Source organism: Hylobates moloch, unplaced genomic scaffold (assembly GCF_009828535.3).
Source record: "Hylobates moloch isolate HMO894 unplaced genomic scaffold, HMol_V3 SCAFFOLD_6, whole genome shotgun sequence".
Classification (NCBI taxonomy): domain Eukaryota; kingdom Metazoa; phylum Chordata; class Mammalia; order Primates; family Hylobatidae; genus Hylobates; species Hylobates moloch.
The window spans coordinates 122,966,512-122,979,116 of record NW_026652281.1 but is presented as its reverse complement, the minus strand read 5'-3'; the positions used below and the strand labels follow the sequence as shown (position 1 = coordinate 122,979,116).

The 12,605-nt window shown below is 41.1% G+C and overlaps 1 protein-coding gene across 3 annotated transcripts in view; it reads left to right on the top strand.

Moving 5' to 3' along the window:
• GRXCR2 (glutaredoxin and cysteine rich domain containing 2) overlaps positions 1–11,932 on the top strand; it is a 185,255-nt gene extending 173,323 nt beyond the window's left edge. The window contains exons 2-3 of one of the 3 annotated variants that reach the window (XM_032155980.2): positions 4,864–5,091; positions 11,676–11,932. In XM_032155980.2, coding sequence (XP_032011871.1) covers positions 4,864–5,091; positions 11,676–11,858 — 411 coding nt within the window. In that variant the 3' untranslated portion in view covers positions 11,859–11,932. Of the gene's footprint in view, positions 1–4,863; positions 5,092–11,675 lie in introns of those variants that run through there. The other 2 variants (XR_009213841.1, XR_009213840.1) reach the window with 2 other exon arrangements.
• Positions 11,933–12,605: the final 673 nt, after the last annotated feature.

Genomic DNA, 12,605 nt, shown 5'->3' with positions numbered 1-12,605 from the left:
CTAGGCTTGTTTTTGATATTAAAGGGGGCTGAAATGAATGACCTCTTATCTTAATGGGGTGACGTATGCATTACAAAGTGTCATCACATACTATCGCTGTCTGTATCTATTGCATTGGGTCTTTACCATAACCTTGGGGAGAAAAGCCAAAGTATGGTCATTCCCATTTTGCAGATGAGAAAAATTGAGTGCCAAGTTGTTAAGGGATCCATCTGATACTACAGGGTCATTGGGTACAGAGTCAGAATAAGAATCCAGATCTTCTGATTCTACAAATGTTTTGCTTTAGGGCATGTTCCTTTTTTTACAGAACCATATTATTACATGATAATAATAGCTACCATTTGTTGAGTGCTTATTAGGTTCTAGGTCCTTGGCTAGTCTTGTACTTCTACTATTTCTTTTTAACAATATCTTATTTGTAGATTTAGAATTTAAAAAGTCACAGTTCATGCAAACCTTATACAAGGCCACAGTAGATAAATTTTGGGTTGCTTGATCTTCATAAGTCATGTGCTAAATTTAGCATTTATGTAAATGTATAATTTTTTTTTTCTTTTTTAGAGACAGGGTCTCACTCTGTCAACCAGGTTGGAGTGCAGTGGTATGATCATAACTCACAGCAATCTCAAACTGCTGGGCTCAAGGGATCCTCCTGCCTGAGCCTCTCTGGTAGCTAGGACTATAGAATTTATAAATCTAGGTAAATGAGTCTTCATGGCAGCATGGCTCAGTTGGTTAAAACACAGTACTCTATGTGTTTTAGAGGCCACGTTGAAGGTCCGATTCCTGCTTGGCCTCGTTATCTCTGTTTTCTTTGTTTCCTGATCAAGTGCCCCATCCCAATCATAGCCAGCTTCTGAGCATGAGAGTGGCCAGGATGGATTCAAGCAGCTCCACACCCTGGAATCACTTGTCAATGTGGTATTTATGAAAAAGAAGAAAATGAGAGCTAATGTCATGACTTTTCAATAATGAATCCAAATGTAAAACACTTCCTAGTAAATCATGGCTATGAGACCACACTGGGTAGCAATTAAGTGCAATAATTCAAAGTCAGGGCTCTGAACTCAAACAGATATATGTACACCATTGTTCATAGCAGTGTTATTCTCAATTGCCTAAAGGTGGAAAGAACCCAAATGTCTATAGACTGATGAATGGATAAACAAGATGTGGTATGTACATACAACACAATATTATTCAGTCTTGAAAAGGAAGGCCATTTTGACACATGCACAACGTGGATGACCCTTGAAGACGTTATACTAAATGAAATAAGCCAGTCACAAAAACACAAATACTGTATGATTGCACTTATTTGAGGTACCTAGAGTAGTCAAAATTATAGAGACAGCAAGTAGAATGGTGGTTGGCAGGGTCTGGGGGCAGGGGAGAAGAGTCATTGTTTAATGGATACAAAGTTTCAATTTGGGAAGAAGAAAATGTTCTGGAGATGAATGGTGGCGATGGCTGCACAGTAATGTGAAGGGACTTAATGTCACTGAGTTATACACTTAGAAAGGGTTAAAATGGTAAATTCTATGTTATGTACAGATTACCATGATAATATATATATATATCTTTTAAAAAAACAAGGACTTTGATACCTGTCAAACCTGAGCTTGATGTTCAGTCCTACCCATTTACTGGGTAACCTCGAACAAGCTAGTTAACCCTGTTGACCTTCAACATCATTGTGATATGAGGGTAATCAAAGGAGTTGCTTAAGAGAGTTGTTGTGATGATTTTAAAAGATAACACATAAGAAGCTCAGGCCAGGCATGGTGGCTCACACCTGTAATCCCAGCACTTGAGGAGACTGAGGAGGGCAGATCACGAGGTCAGGAGATGGAGACCATCCTGGCTAACACGGTGAAACCTGTCTCTACTAAAAATACAAAAAATCAGCCAGGTGTGGTGGCGGGCGCCTGTAGTCCCAGCTACTTGAGAGGCTAAAGCAGGAGAATGGCGTGAACCCGTGAGGCAGAGCTTGCAGTGAGCCGAGATCGCGCCACTGCACTCCAGCCTGGGCCACAGAGCGAGACTCCGTCTCAAAAAAAAAAAAAAAGAGAGAGAGGAAAAAAAGAAGCTCTTAGCATTGTGCCTGGCACATTTTATGTGCTTAGCGAATGTTACCCACCATTGTAATAATGGGCAGGTTCTTATCAAAGAAATGTTGAGTCTTTTAAATTTTAAGTGATGGGTAGAGAAAAAGATCATAAATAATAAAAATATTTTAAGCAATTAAAACTGAAGTTTATAAGGTTCAAAGAAAATGGAAGGGAAAAGGAAGGGAGGTAACATTTACTGAACACCTACTTTATACATATTGCATAATTTCATCTTCACAACATTTCTATGAGAGTTTTACAGATTGGAAAAACGGAAGTTCATAAGGGTTAACTAAGTTGCAAATCTCATACAGTTGTCAAACAACATTTTAATACAATCTGAACTCAGGTCTGTCTATCTCCAAAGCCCACTGAATTTCTAGTACCCAATAAGGCATTTCTGCATTTAGAAACAGAGCAGTGGAAAGATTTAATAGTGCCTGATCAATAATCTCTAGGCATGTTGCCACAGACAAAAGAGTATTTACAAGTGCTCAGTCACACAGGTTGCCATTCTGTGCACTAGAAAGGAAATGAAAAATTCTTGGCTCTGTCCTGGCCCTCTATGATGTAGGAGTGAGTGTTCCTCATTGACATTTGATGTAACCACATTACATTACACCCAGAGGGTTTCCTTAGACACAAGGAAGAATTTGCCTATCAGGGCAACTAAAACTTAACCACACCTTAAAAGTGATTTGAGACCCTCCATCTTTGGGGTACATCAAAAAATAAACTTGCTATCTTGGGTGTCTCAGACATTGAGCAGCTCAGAAACAGGGGTTTGGAGTAGGTGATCTCAGATTCTCTTAGCATATTGAGAAAAAAAATCAGCTTTAGAGATGAAAAGCTTCCTAGTAACTGAACCTCGTTGGCTATTACTGGAAGTAGAAATGGAACCTTCCAAAAGTACCACCAGCCTTATCTTCTGATATTCAGAAACTGATAGTCCAGAGTGTGAAATAAGAATCCAGCCTGCATAAAACAATAGGAAATGGAAGCTGCTACACGATCCCTTGAAGAAAGGGAGAGAAAATAGGGCCAGATAGGAAGCTTGTGGCTTAATAAATAATTATTGAAAACTCTATGGGTGTTTCAAGAAAGAGAGCCTGAATATTGAAGTCTTGCTCAAGCCAGGTTTTGGCTGAATATCTTTTAAATACAAGACTGCTTAACTGTAGCGTATAAATAGATCTGGTTTATACAGTCCTATAAGCAGGGCAGAATACTTCATGCTGAGGTATTTAGTTGTGTAGTATGATTGTGCATGCACTACAGAAGAATAATTTTAAATAATAACAATGGCAACAATTCTCACAATCTGCATAGTATCTCCAGCTTTTGTAAACACCATTTTATGTTTTTCATGGCACCTCCCACCCCCAGAAGTTGATATAATTAGCCTCAGGGATGAAAGTAAAAATATTTAACCACAGGAACATTGCTCAATCAGCAGAAAAGCCAACAGAGTCTTGGAGAAGGGTACTGAGACTTGGGTCCCTAAGTATTAACTCTTACATCACTAGGTTTAGGGATGGTAGAGGCTCCCTGAAGGGAGGCTGGGGTAACTGGAGGGCACTCAGGAGTCTCAGGACAGCACGTGTTTACCACTCAGTATGGAAGCATTTCTGTATTTTAATCACTAGCTTGATTGTGGTGATGCCTACCAGCTGGATGTCAGCCCCTTTGCAAACAAGCAAACTGAAGTTGAGAGGTTACATGACTTTCCTGTATGGCACAATCACACTACACAACTGAATACCTCAGTATGAAATACTCTGCCCTGCTTACAGAACTGAATAAACCAAATCTGCTTAGATGCTGCAGTCAGGCAGTCTTCTATTTAAAGTAATTTCTAAACAGTTACCCTCCAGTCCTCTGTACTGCATTGTGGTATTGTCCAGGTTTATTCCTGAGCAAATGATTAAGTAACACATGACAAATCCATGCAAGAGAACAAAAGCTATTAATAATGATGCTTTAGAAGTCTATTTATTGGCATAGATGATTTTCATATTATATAGCTAATGAAAAAATAGGTTGCAACAGAGTATATATTATGATCCTTTTTTTTGGGGGGGAAATACTTTTAAATAGTGTGATATAGGTGGTAAAAATGTGGGCTTTAGGGTGACAGACTTGGGTTCCAATTCCAGTTACAGTGCCCGAGTAACTCTGTCACTTTGGTGAGGCATTAACCCCACTGAGGCTCAGTCTCCTCACCTTAAAATGTGGAAACCATAGCATCTGCCTCATAGGAATGTTTGTGGAGAAACTGAGGCGATGTTGGTAAAATGCTTAGCATGATGCCTGAGACACAAGTAGTGCTCAATAAATGGTATCTACTAATATAATTATTTATGCTGATAAAAAATTGGAGAGATATTTATATAAAACAAAAAAGTGTCCCTCTGTATTTATTAAACACTCATTGTACCCAGCCCTGCATTGGCTGTTGGGGTATGCAGTACAAATAGAAGCTCTAGCCACTGCCCTCCAGACTCTCATACTCTGAGTAGTTCAGCTTTGATTGGTCACCATCAACAGGAAGAAGGAAGCTGGCTTTCATGGCTTTTAGGGAGAGCAAACAGACCAGGGAATGAACTGTGACTTTGGGGTCTGATGGGATCAAAAATACTGGGTGGTAGAAGTTCCTTCTCTGCTGTTTCCTGGTACGTTGGACAGGTTCTGTAGCCCTCTACTTGGTGATTGGTGGTAAAGTTTCCATGCTTATTCTCCATTTCTCTAGCCCCTACCTATTATAGATTTTGGAAAGATAATCATCTACACTAATAACCTGAAGATCATTCGAACCCCAATGGACAAGAGAGATTTTGTGAGGAAAATTCTCCAGAAGGAAGAGGAGGCCGAGGAAGAGTCTCTGATGAACAAAGAAGAAAGCTATGGAGGCAGGGACCAGCACGATAGACCTTTGGTGGAGTCAGAAAGCACATTCCCCCAAAACCAGTATACACAGGTGCGTTGGGGAGCTTGACTGTCCTGCTCAGAGCTGGCCCTACGGCAATGGTCTCCAAGCTGGCTTGATTGTGCACTGCTTAAGTAAAACCTTTTGAATATGAATACTTAAGATACCTAAATTTGAAGATATGAGGAATTTTAACATTTGTTATATTTTAATGGTACATTGTTAGCAATAGCAGTTGTAAGTCCATATTTCAGATACTCTAAACTTTTAATTTTTTGGCTGACTTCTTTTTAGATCTGATTAAATATTTATTGTTTTCACTGTGCAATGTGTTTATGAACAGCTGGTTCTAGAGGTGGAAAAAATATCAGCCCTATATTTTCTTTTTTTCTTTCTTTCTTTTTTTGAGAAGGAGTTTCACTCTTTTTGCCTGGGCTGGATTGCAGTGGTGTGATCTCGGCTCACTGCAACCTCTGTCTCCTGGATAAGTGATTCTCCTGCCTCAGCCTCCCGAGTAGCTGGGATTTCAGGCACCCACCAGCATGCCTGTCTAATTTTTTATTTTTATTTTTAATAGAGATGGGGTTTCACCATGTTGGCCAGGCTGGTCCCGAACTCCTGTCTTCAAGTAATCTGTCTGCTTTGGCCTCCCAAAGTGCTGGGATTACAAGCGTGAGCCACCGTGCCTGGCCTGGCCCTATCTTTTCTTATGGGTTCACTTGTTCTTCTATTATTGGTGTTATCCTTGATCCATAGTCTCCTGGAAGACATCATGTAAAGTCATGATTCCATTTGGCAGATTAGTTTAGCTAAAACTAAGGAGTATCCTTTGTAAATCCACTAGACCAGGCACAAGTAAACCGCAACATGTTGCAATGTGCTGAAAGTGAACAAGTGAGCTGGACGCTACTGTCAGCAACATTTGAACATCACTCTTACTCCAGGGTCCCTTGGGTACTACACTTGTCTAGTGACTGCCTGACCTAATATGGCTGGCAGTGTCCACAAGTTTATTAAAAGTTAGTATAAAAATTCTTTTAAAAATGTTAATAAAGCTTAATATCTTCCTAATTTTAGATAAAAAGTAAATACAAATATTCCAATGTTTTCCTCTCATACCCCTTAGAAGTGTGCACATACCACCTAGGAAACCATAGCTCAGACATGCTTAGACCAGGGGGAGGAGGGTTGATATTCATTAATTCACAGTGTGAGGTTGGGGGTGGAGGAAGCAATTTTGATGCATTTAAGCCAAAAGATTAAAAGCTTGGGTAGCTGGATAAATGAATTTTCTCTCTCTTAGATTCCATCTCTTGGGACTTGATGTTTTCTGTGGGATTCACTGTAATCTCCTGGGATTGCTATGAAAAAATTGGTCAGGGGCTTTCTGGAACTTGAGTGACATCTCCACTCTGGGAGGGTTCAGATGATGAGAACAAGAAGGTCATGACTGGGCTTTGAGTAATGGCCTTAGACAAGAGGCACCAAAGGCTCCTTCTTATCTCATTTCTCCCATATCATGAGTCTATCTACCTCTCTGCAATTTCTTTAAAATCTACTTTTTTCTTTCTTCCTTTCTACCTCTCCTTCCCTTCCCCTAGAGCATAAGCAACTGGGACTCTAGCAAAAGGTTCTGAAAGTTCCGCTCACATCCATTCAGGTACCTTTCCAACCTGCCCCCACATTCAAAAAGATATTTTTAAATGTAATCTGATTAGGTCACCCCCTTTGTCACTGTATTAGTCCATTTTCACACTGCTCTAAAGATAGTACTTGAGACTGAGTAATACATAAACAAAGGAGGTTTAATTGACTCCCAGTTCCAAATGGCTGGGGAGGCCTCAGGAAACTTACAATCTTGGTGGAAGGTGAAGGGGAAGCAAGGCATGTCTTACATGGCAGTAGGGGAGAGAAACAGAGAGAGAGAGCTTGAGAAAGTGCTATGCTTTAAAACCACCTGCTCTGGTGATAACTCACTTATCACAAGAACAGCATGAGGGAAACCACCCCGGTGATCCAATCACCTTCCACCAGGTTCCCCCCTTGACACATGGAGATTACAATTCAAGATGAGATTTGGGTAGGGACACAGAGCCCAACCATATCAGTCACCCCCTCTAAGCTTTCAGTGTCTTTTCATTTCTTGGGATAAAACCCCAAACTCCTTACTTGTCCTAGAAAGCTCTGTGTAGCCTGGCCCCTGCTGGCCCCTCCAGCATCATCTCTTACACATCTTTTCTCATGCTCTTGGCCCCAGACACGCTGCCCATCTCCCCATCTCCATCCCTCATATATTATTTTCTCTTTCCTACCAGAGGCCAATCCCCTCTGCCTGGAATGTCCCCAGACTCCCCATCACCTTGCCTTCAGCTTCTGAGATCTCAGAGGAGGCATCACTTCCTCAGAGGGATCTTCTCTGGCTTCCATGAGGAGAAAATCCTCTATGATTGACCTGTCAGGGCACCTTACACCCCTCATCACAGTTGCAATCTTACTTTTATTTGTGTGATTATTTAGTTGGTGTTTGCTCTTACCAATTAGGTCTCCATGAGGGCAGGCCTGACCATGTTTATGCTGGGTGCAATATTGTAGTTCCAGTTTCAGAAAAATACAGCCTGGCATATAACAGGTAATCAGTGAATATTAGTTAAATGTTTGTGGAAAGAATACTGGAATTTGAGACCAAAGTGCCAGCTGGTAAGAAGTCTTTGGCCATTACCTTCTCTCATGTTCTATGCAGAACTATTAAGAACCTAGCCTGGGCCCGGTGTGGTAGTTCATGCCTGTAATCCCAGCCAGAGGAGGGAAGATCCCTTGAGCCCAGGAGTTTGAGACTAGCCTGGGCAACATAATGAGACCTGTCTTTACAAAAATTTTTTTAAAAAAGAACCTAACCTGGCAGCAGGCAGATGACTGAACATGTTGATCCAAAGCGCTACCTTCCCACTATAAAATTTTTTAATTCTATTATCTATCATACTATATTGTAAGTTGTAGGAGAATGTATTTTCAGAAGAGGACCAGAAATGATAAAAGGCAGGTCATACTGCAGGCCTGAATAAAAAAGTGAGAGTAAGCCTGATATGACAATTACCTTTAAGTTCAATTTGGAGAGATCTGTGTTTTTTAGCTGTAATGCTATAAACTAGGACAGAGGTGTGCAGCAGAAGTTTGCTGTGAAAGGTTATACTTCACTTGTCTGTCCTTTAAACTCTGTTTTAAATTGCTATTTGTTTGCCCAATCCCTCATGCAGTAAATGCCCAGACAAGTTTTATTTTAAAAGAGAAGGTCAAAGAACATCAAGGAGCCCCTTCTGACCAAGAGCCTCTTTGTTCTGTTAGATGGAACGGGGCAGCAGTGAGAATCTGATGAAAGAGTACGGCAAGGCTGAAAGCTGGGCCAGGCTTGAGCCTCTGTATTAACTATCAAAGAAGAGGAGAGGAATAATTGAATTGAGCCACAGCAAAAGGTGGAAGGGGAAAAATTTGGCTTTGTGCTCAGTGAATTTGAGGCCATAAATCATCTGGGCTTCTTTATGCTTTATGTGATCTCACTTTGAGATAATAGCAATAATCATCTCATCATAATCATAGTCATAATAGCTGCCATTTATTGAGGACTCATGATAGCCAGGCAGCATGACCAATCCTCCATGCAATAGTTCATTTAACTCTTTCAAGAACCCTGTGAGGTAGATATTATTAATAGTCACATTCTGCAGCTAGGGAAACTGAGGCTCAGAGAGGTTAAGTAACTTGCCAGAGATCATTAGAGCCAGTAGTCAAATCTAGGTCCATCTGTTGAACAGTCTCTTGACCATAACCACCCTATTATGCAGTCTCAATTGGCGTTGGTTACCATCTTCAGGGCTCCACAAGCCTTGGAGTCTTCAGTAAAAGATCAGGCCCCTCTTCTTGGTCATGGAGCTGGTAAGTGGTGGATTGGTGGGTCTGTTGGGTTCTAGAACCTAAGCTATGCTGTGCAACTATGTTCTATATCCTACTAAATATTTTCTGAGAATAATTTAAAAGATACAGAGAAAGGAAGAAAGAGGCTTATAGTATACAAGTCTTGTATAGAGTGGTGCTCATTAAATAATTGCTGAATTAGCTGAATGATTAAAAAGAGCATGTTGAGGGTAAGTGGTCAGAGAGTGGTAACCCAGAATAAGAATGGAAACTCCAGTGAAACTTCTAATAACGTAGTGCACCCTAGAACTATATGACGTTAGATGTAATTTGATGGAAGACTTGTTCTTATTCTCTACAGGAGGCTTACTAGGTCATTTCATTAATCTTTCAATATCTGATCTGGCATTTTATGCAAATGAATTTTTGGATCACATGTATAGCATTATGGTAGGATTTTACTGTACTTTCTCTCGCAGCGTGGACTTATGTTACTAAAATCTCACTGGGATGAAGTACAAAACATAAAACCTAATGGATTTGGCAGGAAATGAATCGTGGCAATTTGCTTTAAGAATATTTTTGCAAATACGTATTATTTTGAATACTTTAAGAAAACAAATTCTCCATTGTTAATATACTAAAATATGGTAGCAATCAATAAAATATTAACAAAAGGGTACATAGACATGATCTGAGTTTTTGTCAATTGGGTAATTACTTTCATTCCTTAAATCTAGAATAAATAAAATTCAGTATCTTCTTAGGCAATTTGCAGCATGATGGAGCTATTTTCAAAACTTATGCCTCCCTTTTCAGGGATTATTTTTATTCTTAGATTATAAAAGAAAGCTGAATGAGTTGGGTCGAGCTACCCAGTGGACTCCTGCTGTCTTGCTGGTCCCTAGAATTTAAGAATAGGAAGGGTTCTCCAGATATTATTGTTCATTTGTTTATTCATTCGGCACAAGTAGTGTGCCAGGCACTGCACTAGATGTTTGGGAAGTGATGATGAAATGGTACAAGTCCAGAGCGCTCCCTGTCTAATCAACAGGAACTTTCATTGGAGTATGGGATAGCTGTCATGCCAGGGGCAGTACAGGTGGCCATGGGGGTGGGGGGACTCCTGGTCCAGATCTGTGGGTGGGAAAGTCTTCTTGGAGGAATTGCTGCTGAGCTGACTTTTGGGGACAAGCAGGAGTTGGCTGCGTTGGGAGTGGGGAAAGGTCTCTGGAGACCAAGTACAGAGAGGCCCATGAACAAGATCCTGATGAAGGAAGTGACAAACAATTTAAATCAGCTAAGGAGACTGGATTTTATCCTGAGGTTTTATCTGGAGGGCAAGTGTTCATTAAAAAGTTTTCCTGAGTGCTTTCTTTGTGACAATCACTACTGCAGGCAACTTAATGAGCTTGGCATCAGTGGGGAGAACATACCACGAGACCAGAGGCATGGGTCCACACTCAGTTCATGCCAGAGTTAGTGGGCAATTGGGCTAGGATTGTAGTTGTGGGATGAAGAAAGCAGGATGGATTTGAGATTTTCAGAAGCTGAAATGGCCAGGACTTGGTACTGGATTTACCAGGTTTCGATCTAGTATCTCCCCTTATTTCTGGGAAGGTTCATAGTCTATAAGGAGTACCAAGATCACCAATTTCCTTAAGATAGCTTTAAGGGGGAGAGCAAGACAATAGCCAAGGAACATTTTCTGGAGAGTGGGAGTCAAGAACTGGAGATTTGTTAGCAAGGCTTAGAAGAAGGTGAACCTATGATCTGACAGATAATATTGCATTACATATATTCTCTCATTTAATGTTCCAGCTACTCAGAAGGGTAAGCATTATTATTCAATTCTATAAATAAAGAAACAGATTGGGAGAGGCTAAGGGAACTATTCAAGTTGCACAGCTGATGGCAGACAATAGCCTCAGTCCTAGTCTATTGACTCCAAAGTACAGAGCTCTTAATCACTGGGCCTTGGCTCTCAAAGAGAATAAAGATATAAGTACTGCAAGCATTCAGAGCTAAGCTTTGAAGGACTGTAACATTTATTGATTCATTCATTTCTCCACTCAGTCTCTCAGTCACACAGAACAGTCTTGGGCACTTACTATGGACAACTACAATAAGGGGCTGTGTACATAGGCATTAGGAGCATGAATTCTGGTGTTCAAATTGCTGAGATGAGAACCCACCTCTTCCTTTTTCAAGCTCTGTGTGTGACCATTGGCAAACAACTTCTCAGTATCTCATTTTCCCGTCTGCAACACAAGTATAATAATACTTACACTATCTCACTGGGATTTTGTGAGGATTAGATGGATGATATATAGGAAGCACTTAGAACAGCACCCGGCACCTATCAGGCATGCTACAAGGGTTCACTTGTGGTATTTGGCAATAAGGAAAATAAAGTCCTTGCCCTTTATGGAGCTTACAGAAAAAACAGGTCAGAGATAGTGACAAGGGCAATGAAGATCATGAAGTCTCGGAATGCAAAGTATGGTGGCAGGGATGCTGTCTTAGAGGTGTCCACCAGGGGAATCCTCTCTGATAAAATTGCCGTGACTATTCTGGGTCCCAGATGATTCTCTCACTGACATTCGTGGGAAGCATTTTCCTCAATTCTGCCCCAGCCTTTGCTGTAGTCTAGTGCTGTTTTGACCTGCTTGTGAACAACGGACTTGAACTGCTGCTTTAACTAAACCCTAACCTGTCTCTTGCAGGAAGGGGATATTCCCGAGGACAGCTGTTTTCACTGCCGGGGGTCGGGCAGTGCCACCTGCTCTCTGTGCCACGGCAGCAAGTTCTCGATGCTGGCCAACAGATTTAAGGAGTCCTATCGGGCCCTGAGGTGCCCTGCCTGCAATGAGAATGGCCTACAGCCTTGCCAGATTTGCAATCAATAGCCCGTGGCTTTTGTATGTCCACTGTTATCTTACCCTCCCTAAAGTTATTTCTAATAAACTGCCCCCTTCTCCTCCTCCTGCCTCTCCCAACAAGGAGGCCACGGTGGCTGCAGTCACTCCCACTGCTGGCAAAACTCAATTATCTGATGACATTTTGTGAGGCTGGTAACATCTCTGTGTGGGTCTAAGTGGCAGGGGCATTTTTGAATTGTAGTCTGCTTTGAAACTGGTTCTAAAATTATCCTTCCAGGATGGTGTGAGTGTATCTCACTTGACTTAGCTCAGTTTTCTCCTTGCTTCAGTGAGCAAATACATGTACACTTCAGGCATCAGGTTGGGAGTTATTTTGCAACATTATGTGGTGAGAAAGGAAGAAAAAAGGCAGGTTTCTGATGAACTGATTTCTTGCTGCTTATAATGCATCTCAAATGATTATTGGTCAAACTGAATTCTGATTAAGCAGAAGAGGAAAGGGACAGCCAATGCCGAACGCACTAGCAGGCCATAGCAAGCAAAATGGGATGTTCACTGTGGAGACAGGCGAGCCAAGGAGCCTTCCCTTTCAAAGTCCTGAACCTCTTCCATGCGGTGTGCTTGGATAATATTCATGCAGACAGTGAGCAATACTATTTCTTAAGTCAAGATGAGATAAGACATTTTTGTGTGCCTCTAACTACTGAGGTTATAAGCCAAGTCAAAGCTATTTATGATAAATGTGGTGCTCAAATATATGTGTATGATATAACT